General features: G+C 38.0%; 1 protein-coding gene and 1 long non-coding RNA gene across 2 annotated transcripts; both read left to right on the forward strand.

The window, feature by feature from the left end:
- Positions 1-507: 507 nt before the first annotated feature.
- On the forward strand, positions 508-9,254 carry LOC150076693 (uncharacterized). The gene is made up of 3 exons (XR_016547728.1): positions 508-620; positions 2,382-2,475; positions 9,215-9,254. It is a non-coding gene; the product is annotated as an uncharacterized LOC150076693 (long non-coding RNA).
- Positions 9,255-10,530: 1,276 nt separating this feature from the next.
- LOC150076694 (2-Hydroxyacid oxidase 1-like) lies at positions 10,531-16,830 on the forward strand. The gene is made up of 8 exons (XM_090386821.1): positions 10,531-10,658; positions 10,798-10,949; positions 11,227-11,479; positions 11,583-11,728; positions 11,904-11,995; positions 12,105-12,263; positions 16,148-16,217; positions 16,584-16,830. Exons 1-8 carry the CDS (start codon positions 10,534-10,536, stop codon positions 16,670-16,672), a joined length of 1,086 nt encoding a protein of 361 aa, XP_090242947.1. The 5' UTR covers positions 10,531-10,533; the 3' UTR covers positions 16,673-16,830.
- Positions 16,831-16,999: the final 169 nt, after the last annotated feature.

Raw genomic sequence — 16,999 nt, forward strand, 5'->3', positions numbered from 1 at the left:
ATCGGTTTTGCAACCATCATGATTTGGATTTGGAGTTTTTCATAGAATTCCTCAAATCTTCTTCTTCAGCTTCTTCTATTGGTACATAAACATTTTAACAGTCATACTACAAAATTATCCTTCTTATCATACAAAGTTGATTAATTATGTACCATTGCTTTTCAATGCAAGGACAATATAATCCTCTAAATTTCTTATAATTTCTCTGAGGCTATATAGTATTAGCTGTAACTAACCTTGAAACTTAAAACATTAAATAATTGTCTATTCGTTTTAAGGAAAAGTTTCTGGACATTTCGCAATCTTCTAATATTTCCAGTACTCATCCCTCACTTAAATCTAATTCGTATTGCATAAAAAGTTCGCTCAAAACCAGTATATGACCGGATTTCGCGATAGGGTTACTTTCTCGGAACGACAAGCTGCAAGCGTTTGACCCCCTGAAAAATTTACATATAAGGTCACTGTTTCTGTATATCCACTGATAACAGGATGTCAGACTGGAAATCACTGAAAAATGAACAATACAAAAACGATCGGAACTGTTTCCCAGGAAGTTGGTCAGACATAAAAAGCCTCAATTTGTCCACCGATGATGCACACAGTGGAGTTTCATGAAGGTAAGACAATATTATATTCTGTTAGTAGTTTGTTCGAACATCTAGGATACTTATAGAAGTATCCTAGATAAGTAGTGTACAGTCCAATAAACATCTCGGTATAATGTAGGCAAAATAAGAATATTATAACTTATGTAGGGATTAGCAGAGGTTTTTATTTGACATTATATGTTGTTGCAATAGTTTTAAGAGAATCAGCGACTAAGGCCCTATTGCCCCGTGTTTACTGTGTAAATTGCCTGTTCTCTGGTTGATTTTATATTTTGCTAGATGAAAAACTCGAGTTTCCAGGAGAAAATCATGCTGCCCGAGACCGACTAACTCAGCCATGTTGTGAAAAAGGTCTATAAAAATTCCTCTCGTCATCGAAGGGACTCGAATTCAGGTCTTTTCCATCCGGCATGGGAAGGCGGCGATTCTACCAACTGTGCTACCCCCCACGAGGCTATACAACATAATAAAAGTTTCTGGACTGAAGATAAATGAATTGCCATTTGTCTTCAGTCAGTCGATTAACGCGTTAACTATAATATGATTTTTTTTTGTTATTTTAAGTCGCATTTTAAAATGAGTGATTTTAGTGATCAAGGAATTCTCATCAGATTTTATTTCAATTAGGGAAAAGTGCAATAGAAACTCGCGAAATGAAAAAAACAACTTTCGGAGAAGATGCTATGTGTGGTTCAAAGACTCTTCAACATTTTGCAAAATTTGAAGGGGCGGGCGATCTCTAGGGGATGATATTCGCTCTAGCCGCCCTGAAACACCAAAAATCAATGATTGAATCGCTCGTGTTCATGATGTGATCAGGAGTATTATTATTGGTGTGAGGAAGACTTTTGCTGCACTACCAAACAATATAAATAATAATAATAGTAAGTAAAAAATCCTCGCTGACGATCACAAAGAGTGGTGAGCAGTATCAACAGGCTGCTACTGACCCACGTTTTGTTTCTCTCATAATTGCTGGTGATGAATCGTGGATGTATGGCTATACCAGGAAAAAAGGTTCACTCCTCTGGACGACTTCGTCTTCTCCAAGGCCTTCCTCTCCCATCAAAAACAAACATTAACTAAGAATGCTACAAAACAGTTCTATGGCAATTCGGTTCAGTCCCCGCATGTTTTGGTAGTTCCTTCAAAGTGATTCTAACAACATTCGGACATCATCATTATCCTACAATGATTGCCTTGATAGTTCCATAATTTTAGTCCTGATCCAATAAGAAGTTAATTTCAGACGGTACTAATAGTAACTAAAATATTTTTGTAGTCACCATGTAAATATATTTGATCGAAGAGTGGGAGAGGCACGTCCAACACACTAACAATTTTTGACAATGTTTGAGAGGTTCACTTTGGAGTGTGTTTTCAGGGACAGTATTTTCTCTGTGACTGCACTAATTTGACTGTCTTTTAGCACCTGAGGATAGCGAATGTGCAGAAGTGTCGAATCTAAATGATGGGTTTTTTTTTCTCAACTAACTAATAATTTTCTCAAGAAGTTTATTTGCGTTGGGTGAAGTAAGATTATTAAAATCTTAATTCCCAAGTATATCTTTGGCTTAAAACATAGAAAATGTGTGCTATTTTGTGATGTTTGAATAAAAATAAAAAAATAATAATTGAATTCTATTATTTCTTTTTAATTAATATGAAATAGTTCTAAAGCATTTGAATATGTGGGAAAAAAGCATGTTAAGTTCATGCTTTTTCAGTTTGATAAATTATAACTGACACTATAACCACTTCTCTTTTCAGAAATATAAACATGACATTGACTCAGTTGAGTATAGTTTTGCTGGCTGTGATGAACGCTTATACAGCCCAAAATTCCTCTGGAAGTGGACATGTGGTGAGTATGCATTATACGACACTGGTTGACAAAATTAACAGAACAAAGCGCTTTTCATGAATATTTTATTGTGAACAGTGTTGCCAAAGGCGAATATTCGATGTAGAAAGCATCTTGGCATATTCCGAGTATCCAAAAGAAATCGATCTATCGCCTTACAGAGCTGGACATCATGCAAATCATTCATGCCTATAATAACACGGTTTGCAACTACATCACTTGATTCCCGCCTTGCTCAGTGGGACAGCCACATCTCCAATACTCGGGATGGCAAGTCATCGTCGTTTAGATGATTCTTTGAGATGGCGGGCCATTGGAAGACTTATAGCTGGGCAGTAGCAAGCGGAGGTGAAACGTTGGCTTAATGTGTCACTCGGCACAATGGAAGAAGTTATAGGAAGACCTTGCCAAGGTTGCCCGAGATCTACGTTAACCAGAACAGACCGTTATCTGGCTCTAACGGCAAGACGGAACACTACGATATCATGTCATCAACTGTCTCTTGGGGTTTCTGCGGCCAAGGTGAAGAAAAAAAAAAAAAACACATTTCGACCGGGCTGTGCTAAGAAGGCTCAACAGAAGTAAACTCTACGCAAGGAAGCCAATGAGTTTGTATTCAATTACACCCAGTGGTGCCATGAACATGTGAATTGGGGCTCTGACAAATAGGGTTCAATTCTGTTCTTCTATGAGTCCTCTTTTAACCTAGAAACAGAGACAATGAGGAGTGCGGTGCCATCCTTTCAACATTAGAAAAAGGGTCCCTTAAGGTGGGGCGAAATAATGATTATGTTTTTGATAGGGGTAACGTAATTGCGCAGAGGTACCGAGAACAGATCCTCGAACCCTGCGTGCTACTTTTTAGGGGTGCGTTGGCTCAGATTTTCTTTTCATGCACGACAACGCCACTGCACATACAGATCAAGTAGTGGAGGAATATCTTGAAATTAGAGATATCCAATGACTGCCGTGGGCAGCACGATCACCACACTTAAATTCGATCGAACATGTGTGGGACGCCCTTGGTCACTTGGTCTGCGCTGGTGGAAGAATGGGGTTTGTTGTCACATAATCTTATAGGCACCCTTATATCGAGCATGGTTCATGGCTATCAGGCCTGTTTAGCCGTTGGAGGGGATCATACGCTGTATTGATGTCATGTGACCATATTTTCGAGAATCTTGTTTGACTTCTGTAATGTGACCATTTCGGTAATTTTTATACACCCTATAAATGTCATTTATGCGTTTCCGAAGTTTCTCGCTGTCTCCTCATTTCATCGTTATTCTATGGTACGCCACTGTACCAAATTTTGTCACGCTTCATTGTAAGCTGCACAAGTTACACCACGTTTCCTGCGTATTCTCTTAATTTTGTCGGGCAGTGTGCTTTTAGAGTAATGTTTAGGAGTTAAAAAAATGTTAAGAAAATTTGAATGATCTCATAAATATTTAGATGTTGCCCAAATTATTCGCTGTATGATTCCTTTCTCTCAAAGGAGGTTGTAGGACTATGTTTGTTCTGGCTGATTAAAGCCAACTTTTACCTATAACAATTCACACAACCACTGCCGTGTAATGTCTGCTGTCCTAAATTATTTTAAATCTGTTAGGGCCTCTGACTGCATGGAGTTTTCTCCATGTCCTTTCAGAATAGAGTAGAGTGAAAACAAATTTACTACCGACACACATCAAAGAATAATTTAATATATATGTAATAATATTGTTAGGTTTTAATTATTCATTTATAAGACACAATTCTCATCACTTAACACATACATTTAAAATACAGTCTTCCTGAGTAACATGAATATTTCTACAACTCCACTTTGCAAGAGGGGCTTAACAGTTATTAGAATTTACTTGTACACCAAAATACAATTCAAAACACCTACAAACTCAATATTAAACTCCGCTCTCTAAAGAGTTAATATAATATTTATCCTTAACAATAGTCTTATGAAGCATATATTATTTCTCAGGAACACTAAATGCCTTCAGGGAGTTCTAGTTGGTACTAAATCTTTCTAGTCCGAATAAATTTAGAGCGGGAGAATAAAGGAAAATTGGTAACTTACTTTCCTGATCAACTTGCTAAATATTAATCTGTCCTGGATATCTAAAGGCCCATCGCTCGCCTATGATGTTATAGGATTCTATTTTCATGTTCTGTTTCCTCGAAAACCTTGTCTCCAGCAAAGTTCGGCTTCATTTCCCAAGTAGCCGGTTTCCCTTCCTCACATTTTACGCCATTACTCCACAATACTTCCACATGTACAACCCTATACACAACTTCTCTGCATACCATCCGACACCTCTACACAACGAAAAGGGCAAAAGACACCTCAAATTCGCGCCTTTCTCCTTATATATCTCTATACCATTCCCTTTTTTTTCCCTAATCCTTTTTCGAGGAAAACGGTCTTGACCGTTTTAGAGGAAACCTCTGGGTTAAAGTTCTCTTTCTTTTCTGCGAATTTCTCCTTGCCTTTACGCACCATCTTAAACGATTAATTACCCGTTTCTATTTTATTCTAATGTTGGCGTATTTAATTAAATGATTGCTGAATATAGCTAAACTATATTCAAGAATAATATCCAATATTTTATAAGATAAGTATAATCGGAATTCTCTCCCCCTATTTTTTTTTTTTTTTTTTTCGTTACTAGTAAGCCAAAGCTTACAAGGTACTTGTGCATATGTCCGTTCCGATGTTCCCTGTCAGAGACTTGGTAATTTTGAATCTCCTCTTTTCGATCTTCTCTGCCTTAAAATCTCTCTCTATCTAATTCTGTAAAATTCATCTGTTGTCTCTACCGTTCTCCCAACTCCACTAATCACTTGATACTTTTTGACTGACTCTCTTTGCAACTTGACTTTCTCCAGTCCAACTTTCCTAACAGTGAGGTAATTTTCCTTGGTGACTTTAATGTTCACAACTCCAACTGGCTTCCGTTTTCTGGTCACACCGACCCAGCTGGCCGAGATACTGCGGCTTTTGAAACTACTAATGACCGCGGACAAATTGTTCATTTACCTACCAAAATACCGGACAATCCTAATCATACAACCAATACGCTTGATCTTTTTCTCACAAACAACCCTTCTGAGTACACGGTCGAAGTGAGTGGTACTTTAGGCACATCAGATCACAAATTGGTGATTGTCTCTTCTCCAATGGAGCCTTTAGCTCATGGCTATACCCAACCTCGTGTTGTTTGGCATTACAAGAATGCAAAATGGGATGACCTGCGAGACTTCTTTTCTTCTTTTCCTTTGTCGGATTACTGTTTCAAAACTTCTGATGTCAACGTTTGCTCAGATCGGGTCAGTGAAATACTCTTGCAGGAATGGAATCCTTTATCCCACACTGCACTTTAAAATCTCTTCCTTTATATAAACCTTGGTTTTCCAATAAATGTGCTAAGGCTGTTCAAGAGAAGAATGTTGCATATCGTAATTGGCTTGTTTCGAATTCTTCAGTTTCATTTTCTGCCCTCACCAAAGCTCGCGACAATTGTAAAGCAGTTATTAATCAGTCGAAACTAGATTTTGAACAGGCTAAGAGTAGCAAACTTGCTTCTTGCCCTAATGGTAGCCGATCATTCTGGTCCCTTGCCAAAGCTATTGGCCGCAACTTTTGCCAATCTCTGCTCTCACCTCTGTCAAAACCAGATGGTTCTATTGTCACTTCAGCCAAGGATAAAGCTGACCTGCTAGTGTCCCATTTTTCTTCCAACTCACGTATTAATGATCGTGGTAAACCACCTCCCACCATTCCCAGCACGCTCCATTCAATGCCTCCTGTGATCTTCCATCAAAAGGATGTCAGAATGATTTTGACCAATCTTGATGCTAAGACCAATCTCCAGGTCTTAGTGGCATTTCTCCACTTGTTTTCAAAACCTGCGCTCCTGAACTTATTCCTGTTCTTTGCCGCCGCTTTATTTTCACTTTCTTATTCCAAAGGCGTTTGTTTGTCCTTCTGCTTGGAAATTTGCTCATATCCAGATAGTTCCTGAAAAGGGTGACAAATCCCTCCTATCCAATTATCGTCCCATTGCAATTACTTCTACTCTTTCTAAAATAATGGAAAAATCAATTAACCGCCATCTCTTAAACTATCTAGAAAGCTTCCGTCTCATCAACAATCGCCAATATGGATTCTGTCAGTGTCGATCCATTGGTGATATTCTGGATTATGTTACCTATTTTTGGAAAAGTTCGGTGAAACACAAGCAGTTGCTCTTAAATTTCATAAAGGCTTTCGATCGTGTTTTGGCATAAAGGTATTATAAACAAGCTTCCATCTTATGGTTTGCCAACTGTTTTTGTAATTTGTTATCCAGTTTTTTCTCTGACCGCTCACTGAGGTTGATGGCAGATGGCTCTCTGTCTTCTAACTTCTTCACTAATGCTGGTGTTCCCCAAGGTTCAGTTCTTTCCCCCACTCTTTTCCTCTTGTATATTAATGACCTTCTTCCATTGACCAGAAATCCTATCTATAGAGTTGCTGATAATAGCACATTGCATTCCACTCTCCAGTTTGAGAAACCTTGTCCTGCTCAATCACCTTCAACTTATCGAATATCCGCTACCAATTCCTTAAATGCCGATCTTCAGGTAATTCTCCAGTTCGGCAAAGACAACTTAGTTGATTTCAATTCTTCCAAAACTCAGTCTTGTCTTATATCTCTCAAAAAGGATTCTTCTGCTCCTATGCTTATCTTTGGTGACACTCCGATTTCTAGGCAAAATGATATATCTCATTTGGGGATTACCCTGGCTTCTAATCTCTCTTGGCACAAGTACATTACAAATATTGCTTCCTCTGCCTCTAAAAAAACTTGGTTTTGTCTTTCGCTCTCGGCGTTACTTTTCTTCCAAACAGCTGTTCACTCATTACAAATCGCAAATCCGTCCTACCATGGAATATTGTTCCCACATTTGAGGTGGTGACCCCAAAACCTCTCTCTCTCTCAGGTTTCTAGATTTCATTCAGAAGAGGGCAGTTAGGTTAATTAATGACTCCTCTCTAACAGAGTCCCTCCACTCGCTGTCTCATAAAGGTTCTGTTTCTTCTGAACGCCTTTTCTACAGATACTTCCATGGGCACTGTTCTTCTGAATTGGCTTTTATAATTCTCGCTGTCTCTTTCAAAACAGTCCGAACACATGCCGCCACCAGCCAACATCCATTTACTGTCCAACTTCAAATCCACAGAACCAACTTTTCATCTTCCTCGTTTATTCATTCAACTGCCGTTTTCTGGAACAACCTTTCTTCATACGTTTTTTCTGAAAATTACAGTCTACCGAAGTTCAAGTCCAATGTCAACAAATATCTTCTTTCGTCTTCTCATCCTCCAACCCAAGCACGGTACTAAGTACTATAGGTTCTAATACCTCTAGTATTTGGGGTTATGAAAACCAAAAAAAAAAAAAAAAAGGAGCAATTGTTTGAATTTATGCAAACTGAAATGCTTTTAAAGCTGTCCTAAATTTGTTGTAGTCGAATAATTTTGTGGACAGTAGTGTCAAACGGCACCAGCGTTGCATTGTTCCTGCACTAGTGTTGCATTATTCCGAAGGTGGTCATCACGTTACGGAAAACAATGTTGCAATTTTTTCCGTAACGTGACCACCACCTTCGGAATAAAAGTATAAAATTGCATGGTGCAGTAGATCTGATAGAAAATTCAGATCTCCCTGGATGACATTTGACTTTCCACCGACATCAACGGATCCAGTCTGTGCCAACAAAACATTCCTCATACCATGGCACCTCCTCAAGATGCTTCGGTTGTCTTAACAAGACAAGCAGGCTCCATCGCTTCGTGAGGTTTGCGCCACAGTCTCTGCCTACCAACAGTGCAAAACAAAGTCTATCGCGATTCGTCTAATTACACGACTTTCTTCCATTGTTTCACTGTCCAATCACAACGTTCTCGGCACCATTGAAAGAGGATTTTTTGTTTTTCTCTGAAACAAGTGGCTTCCGAAAAGGCAGGCGGCTACCAATACTCAATTTCTTCAATTTCTTGCTCATGGTACGGTTGAAATTGGCAGTTATGGGCTTGGTTGAATTCACATCTTATTTGCTGCAAACTGGATGTCCTATTTTTCCGTACAGTCCTCCTTAGACTACGATGGCTTCGCTGTTGAAGTATTGGTTTTTTTTTTTTTTTTTTTTTTTTTTTTTTGCCACTTGGTGTAAAGCCTTTGAGATATAAAAGAACCGCTTGCCAATCATTAAAAACCTTTGAGAAGGACGCTTTTGAGAAACCAGTTATGTCTTTCGTTTGAACTGTTGCGGCCGCTAAATGTGCATCCACGATAAGACCTTTTTTCAAAGTCTGATCTTCAGGCTTTAGACCCTTGCTGTCGAACAGCCTGTGCAGTCTTTTATACTCAACAAAGCAATACACCATAACCCCACTTCATAGTTTTCTTTGCATCTATTTGCATTTCTTCTGTCTGTGACTGTCTTAATATAAAGGTTCGTATTGTTTGGACAGTGTGTATACTAATATTAATTAAGAAAAGAATTAAACTTTTCATTTTTTATTCTATTAAATTATACGCATTTTCTGTATATTTTTCAATAAGTTTAAACTGAAAGCCTTTTATAACGTATTAAATATTGCTAATAAAACAACATTTTCTGTTTACATAAATATTAAAGAATTTTACATTCATTTATGGCTATAATTCTAATTATGTATTTGATTTGCTTTCAGATACCTACAATAACTCGCTTGGACAAAGCAGATAGAAGGTAAGCAATATGAGATTTGCGATCTCTAATGTAACGCATTGCCCCTTATTGCATTACCTGAATGTTTTGTTTCCTTCCATAATAGCCACCTGATCTGAGGATTGAGGCCTCCATAGCCGAGTGGTCAGGAGCGGGAGTGCAGCAGTACACGCTCTTTGAGTAGATCGGGGTTCAAGCCCCTGACTGCTAAATACGGTCGATCTGCCAACCCGCACTGGACCAGCGTGGCAGATTATGGTCCATTACCCTCAGCATGAATTGTTGAGGAGGCTTCCATCCTGCAGTGGGTTGATAATGGCTGCAGTTTACCTTTTACTTGAGGATTGAACTTCGCCTTGGTTCCATGCATTGTACGTTGAACATTATGAATATTCACACGATGTTACCGAAAGTATTGGGACAGTAAAAAAACAAAACAGGAGTCAGATCTTTCGATCTCCCAATTTGATTTTTACCTTGGTCATGGACTTTAACTAATTCCTGACTATGTAAAATAGTCAGGAATTAGTTAATATTCCGACGATATTGGGATTCGATATTTCCAGAATGATGAGCTACACTGGCATCTGACATATCTGTATAACCACCAGCTACGTAATAGTTATTCTTTCTCTCAATATTTTTGGTAATGTATGGATGATATAGTTAATACAAATAGTTAAACATCTCTCTCTATATATACTACATTACTAAAATTACTGGGACTCTAAGGGGCATGCATATAAGTGATTAAAAACACAGGACACACACAACTACAGTATTTTCCCCAAAGTGATCAGTAAGAACTCCAGAGCCTTCGAAGTGAACGAGATGTCCGCAGTTTAATTTATACCCAGAAGCCACCGTAATGCTCTTTATATCATAATCACAATCTATGTTCGATTTTTAGCTTGTTTATACGCAAAAAACCAATGTTATATTGTGGGAGGCCTGTGAAACCCTCACCCCAGACTGACTACTCTGTTATGAAAAGCCAATAAAGATTAATTTCGTTTTGAATGGATCCAAACGTGGGAATATACAGCGATCTTATCACTTCGCCACCCTCAAGGGTTAAACGTACTTGTACTATTTTACAAATCACACGATTATCCCTCGGTGTCCCAGTACTTTTGATGACACGTTGTATATTGGATAATGCTTATAATCATTAAAAACATGCGAAATAGAAATGCTTCATAGTCCATTTGTTCCAATATATCATAAGTGTGCTTAATCTCTCTCTAATGTCACAGTAATTCACTTTCCAATTCGCATTTTTATAGGTTTCCCAGAAAAATAATGGTGAACATTGAAGATTTCCGTCGTTATAGTGAACATAATGTTAAGGATCCCGATCTCACTTACCTCAATGGCGGTACTGACATAGATTTAACCTTAAATGAGAACACAGCATCATTTTCTAAGTAAATATTAAAAGTTTTTATTTGTCTATCAAATTAGAAATTAGTAGTCAGTGGTAGAATTCTTTGGTGCAAGAAATTAAAGACCATTATTGTTAATTTATTGTCGGTAAACTAATGGTTTATCTGATTTTACTTTTAGGTACAGAATAAGGCCTCGTCAGTTAAACGATGTCTCCAAAATTGACCTTTCCACAAAAGTTCTGGGGAAGAAAATATCATTTCCGGTTGGAATATGTCCCACTGCATTCATGAAGCTTTATGCTCCCGATGGCGAGGTACAGATATCCAAAGGTGATTGCTGTTCCATTGATAATGATACCCACCTGACATTTAAATTGATGCAATAAAATTAAAATAATATTAAGTTATTAAACTTTAAAATTTGATCTATATTTTTCTTGAAAATTTGGTTTCTTGAGTACCAAAAGGAGAAATTCTTAAAACTTTTTCTGCTAATGGGAATTTCACGTGGTATAAGAGTGGTATTAAATATAGTAGTAAAAGATTCGTTGTATTTGGTGATTGTTGTGTTATACTGGTATTAAAACCTTTGCTTTCTGCTCACTAGGCGCCGCTGCTGCAGATACTGTGATGATCATGAGCAGCTATGCTACTACTTCGATAGCTGATGTAGCACGAGCTGCACCAACTAGTATCCACTGGATGCAGATGTATCCATACGCAGATCGTCAGCTTACAATAAAGATAGTTCGGGAAGCTGAGAGAAATAATTTCTCTGCACTCGTACTCACTGTGGATTCTCCGGTTTTTGGCAATAGGGTTGAAGCTCGAAGAAGAGGCTTCGAGTTGAGTCTAATGGAGTAAGTAACTCTTTTGTTTTTTTTGAATTGGCAAGAATCACACATACAGTATTCGTTGCAATCATTAATTACTTTTTAAACTTTTTTTTGTTTTGACATCTAGGTTACCAGTATTTTCCACGGCTAATGGACGTCCTGAAAACATAGGTACCCTTGGAGATACGTTCGACCACTCTGCAAAGTGGCAATATATACGATGGCTGAAAGACCAAACCAAACTTCCCATTGTGGTCAAAGGGATTCTCACGGGTAAGTAATATTGACAGTGTATTCACACGATTTCTCACTGAGGCTTCAGAAACAGTTGGCACAAGCTCCATGTACCCTTTAATCAAAATCACTTGAGTTTTAAATGTTGCTGAACTTTATGACAGTTCTGCAAGTTAGGAGATTTTTCTAAAAAAATTAAACTGCTTACTTTCAGGATTTGATGCCAGGATGGCTGTAATTAATGGAGCTTCGGCTATTATAGTATCTAACCATGGTGGTCGTCAACTGGACAGCGTACCTGCCACAGTAAGTAACAGGAATATTTCGCACAGAGCAAATAAAAGAATGAAGAAATTCATCTCTCGTGTTTTACCTTGTGTGTTACTCTCGTTCATTTTATTTATTTATTTTTTAGATCGATGCCCTTCCAGAGGTTGTTCGAGCAGCTGGAGGCAATACTGAGGTGTATTTGGACAGTGGAATAAGGTCGGGCACAGATATTTACAAAGCGTTGGCCCTTGGTGCCAAGGCAGTGTTTATTGGTAGACCCACGGTTTGGGGTTTGATATACGGGGTGAGTAATCGGTATTTGACTAGCATGGAAATCTTTTGTAAATATCAATTGAGCTGTGGGTTCTTTTAAATAGATGTGATCGCATAATTAATGCAGGCATGATTCATAATTAATAATTAGAAGAATGCGACGTTGTATGGAAATAAGATGTTGTTGTTGTTGCGATAAAGTTTTAGGAGCATCGGCGACTAAGGCCATATTGCTCTACGTATATCTCCTGCAAATTGCGTGTTCTGAGATCGATTTTCTGTTTGCTGGACGAAAAATCCGAGTTTCGTGGAGAAAAAATCATGGTACCCTCGCCTGAAGCTACGTTGTGAAAAAGGCCCATAAAAATTCCTTGCATTATAGACGGGATTCCAAGTCAGGTCTATTCCACCCGGTGTGGAGGAGATAGTGTTCGTAGTGCTTGGGGAGGGGACGCCACCAGTGGTTACCCACAACTGTACCATAAGCACTCTTGTGAAGTATACATTACTTTGTAAAAGCCAGACAAAAGTATTGTATGTTGTATGTGAGAAGTATTATGTTGGGTTCTGTTGTTGTGGTCTGGATTTTGGCCGCAGAACCCTTAATGGGACTCCATGTTGCCTGTACACACCTTAGGAGTTAAGCCAGGCTGCCCATTATTCTCTGGCAGATCCTGCCACCACACTGGTGTTCAAAAAAAGTGCATCACCTAGGAATTTCACATTTCTAATCCTTTTTCGCGATGGTATGTTACATTAATGACTAGCATCATGAATAGAAATATAAACAAAAGATATTTATTAATAGTTAAGGCAAAGCTATGTAATATTTGACAGGTGTTCTCAAAATATTTCAAAATGCGCATTTGCAACCTTTATACAACAGTTTTCCGAAACATGACAATTATTGCTGAAATGTTATCAGAATTTGCTTTAGTTTATCATTTTAAATGGAAAACAAAATGAAAAGTTCACCAGGTGCAAACTAATATTTAGCTGAATCGCCTGTGGCCCTGATGACAGCAGCACACCATCGAGGCATTGACAAGATCAATTTCTGAAGATAATCAACTGATAGTTCGTGGTTCCAAACACGAATTATGAAGTTCACGAAGGGTCTTTGGTTTCTTTCTGGCAACTGCAGATTCTACACGATGTCAACAGTTCTCTATAGGATTCAGGTCCGAGCTGTTTCCTGGCCAGCTAACAGTTGCAATGGACCGTTCTTCGAACCATTTTTTTCACCTGTAACAAATGTAAACATTACTCTTGAACCGCTAATGCAGAAATTAAGATAAAGTAACTACAGAAGTGCCTACTTACACTTTTCGCCTGATGACAAGGAGCAGAGTTGTCCTGAAAGATGCGGTTACTTGGTAGGTTGAAATGGTCTCTAATGGTTGGCAGCAATTTTCCTTACAATATAGCCAGGTATCCATTGGCATTTACGGAGCCTTTTATAAACTGCAGGAGATGCATCCCCATATCATTTGGTTGGTACGGAATTTCACTGTAGACACCATACAGTCTGGATGGTATTCTTCACCACGTCTGCGGGGAATGGTTTGTCTCCCATCAGAGCCATGCAGGTTGAATTTCTTCTCATCCGAGAAAATAACCGACTTTCACTGCACGGGGTCCATTTGACATGGTCCTTACACCAAATTAATCGGGCTTTTTTCATTTTTTGTGTGAGAAGCGGCTTCTTCTTAGGACGACGGGCTACAAGTCCATTTTTGAAGAGGCATCTTCTAACTGTTACTGCACTTGGTACCACTCCTGCATGTTTTTCCTATTCTCCTTTCAGCTCAGACGAAGAAGCTTTACGGTTTTTAAGGCATAAGCGCTTCAAAACGGGTCCTGATTTGGCATAGAGGCTCGTTTGCGTCCGGTTCCTTTTTTCCTATCAGCAGAACCAGTTTCTTTAGTTTGGAAAGAAATCTACTCACTATCGACTGATTACAAGACACTCTATAAGCAATATGACGGGAAGAGCATCCTTCCTCACGTAAAGCCAACTGCACGTAACTCGCTATCCTGACACAAGCAAGGAATGACTGGAACTCTTGCAAAGCGCGCTTATATAGCTGAAAGTAACGGCTGATGCAATATTACGTCATCACTTACGCGTGTCAATCTTATCTGATGCAATCTGTAAGAAATATTGCCATATACTTACGTTATTCGGACGACAATTACAATTTTAATGGATGATGCACTTTCTTTGAACACCAGTGTATATATATAAAAAAAAACCAAAAAAAAAAAAAAACCAGATAGTGGGAGAATATGAAAGTCAAGTGGGGGGCGAATAGTAAGAAATATTGAGGCGCAGAGGAAGGCGTCCTCAAAATTATTAGGTGGAGTAAACTCCACTAGGCGAATGGGAGAAGGGAATGGTATTCAAACGACACCAGACAAAGGGAGTCTGTTATTGATCGCCACTTGGCGCACAAGTCATGGTCGAGAGGCAAGGTCGTTTTCTGTGTCTTTAGTCATGTCCAATTAACTGTCACAATTAAAGATGTGCAGGTCAAGGTTGGGAGACCAAGTCCCCTCATTGGCTTAGTCATTCTAGGTATTTGTCATGATCGAGAGGCAAGGTTCTTTACTGTGCTTGAACCACGTCCAAGTAACTGTCACAATTGAAGATGTGCAGGTCACGGTTGGAAGATCAAGTTTTCTGTGGTTTAGTCACGTCCAGATATTTGTCATGGTCGAGCGGCAAGGTCCTTAACGGCGATTATACCAACTGTGTACCCACGAGGGCAAGAAGTGTTTTTTGAATAATTACGTTTTTCTTGCTCACCAAAACCAGTAGCCATAGATACAGACTGGAAAGAGCTTTCATCAAATGTATGAACTGATAATAATTATTAACAAGCAATTTATTATTTTTTACAAGCAATTTTATTATTACTACTTCCAAAAGATGGCGCCAAACAAGCAATCACTTTCACTGATTATTTTTTTTTTGAATTCATAAGAATTATCTTTGTTTGCGTTTGCGCACGTTGGTATTATTGAGAGGTCGATTTGAGTTGGTATTTTTAAGAGGTCAGAGACTTTGATTTTAGTTTTTGTACAAGGAATTGACTTCACTAAATAGGCCATCCATCTGCGATACTTAATGAATTATAAATAAATGGTTAGTCAGCCATGGTCCAAAGATAAATATAAGTATTCCACTATGTCCATGTGGTTAGAAATTAGCAAATACTAGTTCACAAAATTATTATTGGAGAGAATCTGAGTTTGATATTTGAGAGTGAACAATGGCAAGTAGTTTTCTGGTATTGTGTTAATAGGAGCAAAGTAATCCATTCTGTAGATTCCTAGATGACAAAGAAACGATATATGTAAAACTGTGCTAATTTATGTTTATCGTTTCTTTATTTCTTTATGGATATAGGGTTCATTAACCCTTTGTTCTTTGGCTTTTCATGAAAAAAGGGGAAAACCACACACATACACGGATATTGGACTTGGCATGAGGGCTTTTAAGTTGGTAATAATGTAAAGCAGCTTCTATAGGAAAATAGCTTTATTATCTATTACAATTTAAGTTTAAATGACAGGATGTTAACTGTCAATAGTGTTGTAGATATTTTGGAGCATGACAAATGCGCACTGTTTATGAAAGATAAACAGAGTTCTCCCTTTATGTCCATGAAATGGTGTCCCAAATAATCGGAGCGTAACGCCAAACAACCCATTTAATGTTATAACTACGAAGAAGCCAAAAACAAACAAAAACAATTATTGCCCCCTTTCAGGTAACACGGTGGAAGGGTCTGCATCAATGTTTTAAAATCAGTAAAATAAATAAAATGAAATATGTTATGATACTTAAATTTTTGTCCTCTGTGTCTCCAAAAATGTGACTGTTGACTAAATCTTTGTCTATGTTTACAGGGTGAAAAAGGTGTCAAAACGGTGCTTGATATTCTAAGGGAAGAACTGAATAACACTATGGCCCTATCAGGTCTGTTGCTTTCTGTTTTATTTTTAGTGAGTATTAAATCCAGTATTAAATGTGGTAATCCAGTAATTATTTATATGAGGATTTAGTTAAATCTGTTTGAAAATGTTTTAATATTTTACCATAAACTTTTCTTTAACTCCAAAATAATTTAAAAATTATTCGGTTGTCAAAGTAAACGTGTCCAAAGTCAGAAAATTTGTCTGGTTTCCATAACGATATTTAATTATATTCTAGTCTTCCAGAGAATTTTAATATTTCCATTCTGAATGTTTCTTTTCAGTAGCTAAACCCAATTTTTAATTATAAATATAATTAATATTATAAATCCAATCAGTAAGAAAAAAATTGATTTTGTTTTCATCCCAGGTTCCAGGAGTCTGACTGACATCGATCAATCCCAAGTGGTAAGAGAAGATTATTACAGAGAGCTATGGAAACCACACGTACCTTATTGACATCTAGCAGAATGAGTAAATTAGCCCAGTTAAATTATGAAAGCTATCCCCCTTGTTAAAATGTGAGGAATGAAATTCAGTGTCTCGTGGCATAAACTGTGTTTTCAAGAAGTGGAATTATCATTTGTTTATGTCCATGTCTTTGTGAAATGTTTACTCAGGACGGAAATAAAGTTTCAATAAATGCACCCTGGATTGTTAATATTATTTAAGAGTGACTTTGTTTTACTGGAAGAGTGAGGGTAGGTGGGAGAGGCGGCGGAAAGAAACTTGATACTAGTGTTGGAGAAGCTTCAGGCCGAATAATTACCATCTATATCGATACCA

The sequence above is a fragment of the Mastigoproctus giganteus genome, chromosome 12 (genome assembly GCF_048544385.1).
Source record: "Mastigoproctus giganteus isolate SK-2022 chromosome 12, ASM4854438v1, whole genome shotgun sequence".
Taxonomy (NCBI): Eukaryota; Metazoa; Arthropoda; class Arachnida; order Uropygi; family Thelyphonidae; genus Mastigoproctus; species Mastigoproctus giganteus.

Excerpts from the sequence above, each read along its gene's own strand:
- LOC150076694 (XM_090386821.1), top strand. The coding sequence starts at position 10,534 with ATGGTGAACATTGAAGATTTCCGTCGTTATAGTGAACATAATGTTAAG. Across the intron at positions 10,950-11,226 it reads CGAGGTACAGATATCCAAAG|GCGCCGCTGCTGCAGATACT; the intron begins GTGATTGCTGTT and ends TCTGCTCACTAG. Across the intron at positions 12,264-16,147 it reads TTTGGGGTTTGATATACGGG|GGTGAAAAAGGTGTCAAAAC; the intron begins GTGAGTAATCGG and ends CTATGTTTACAG.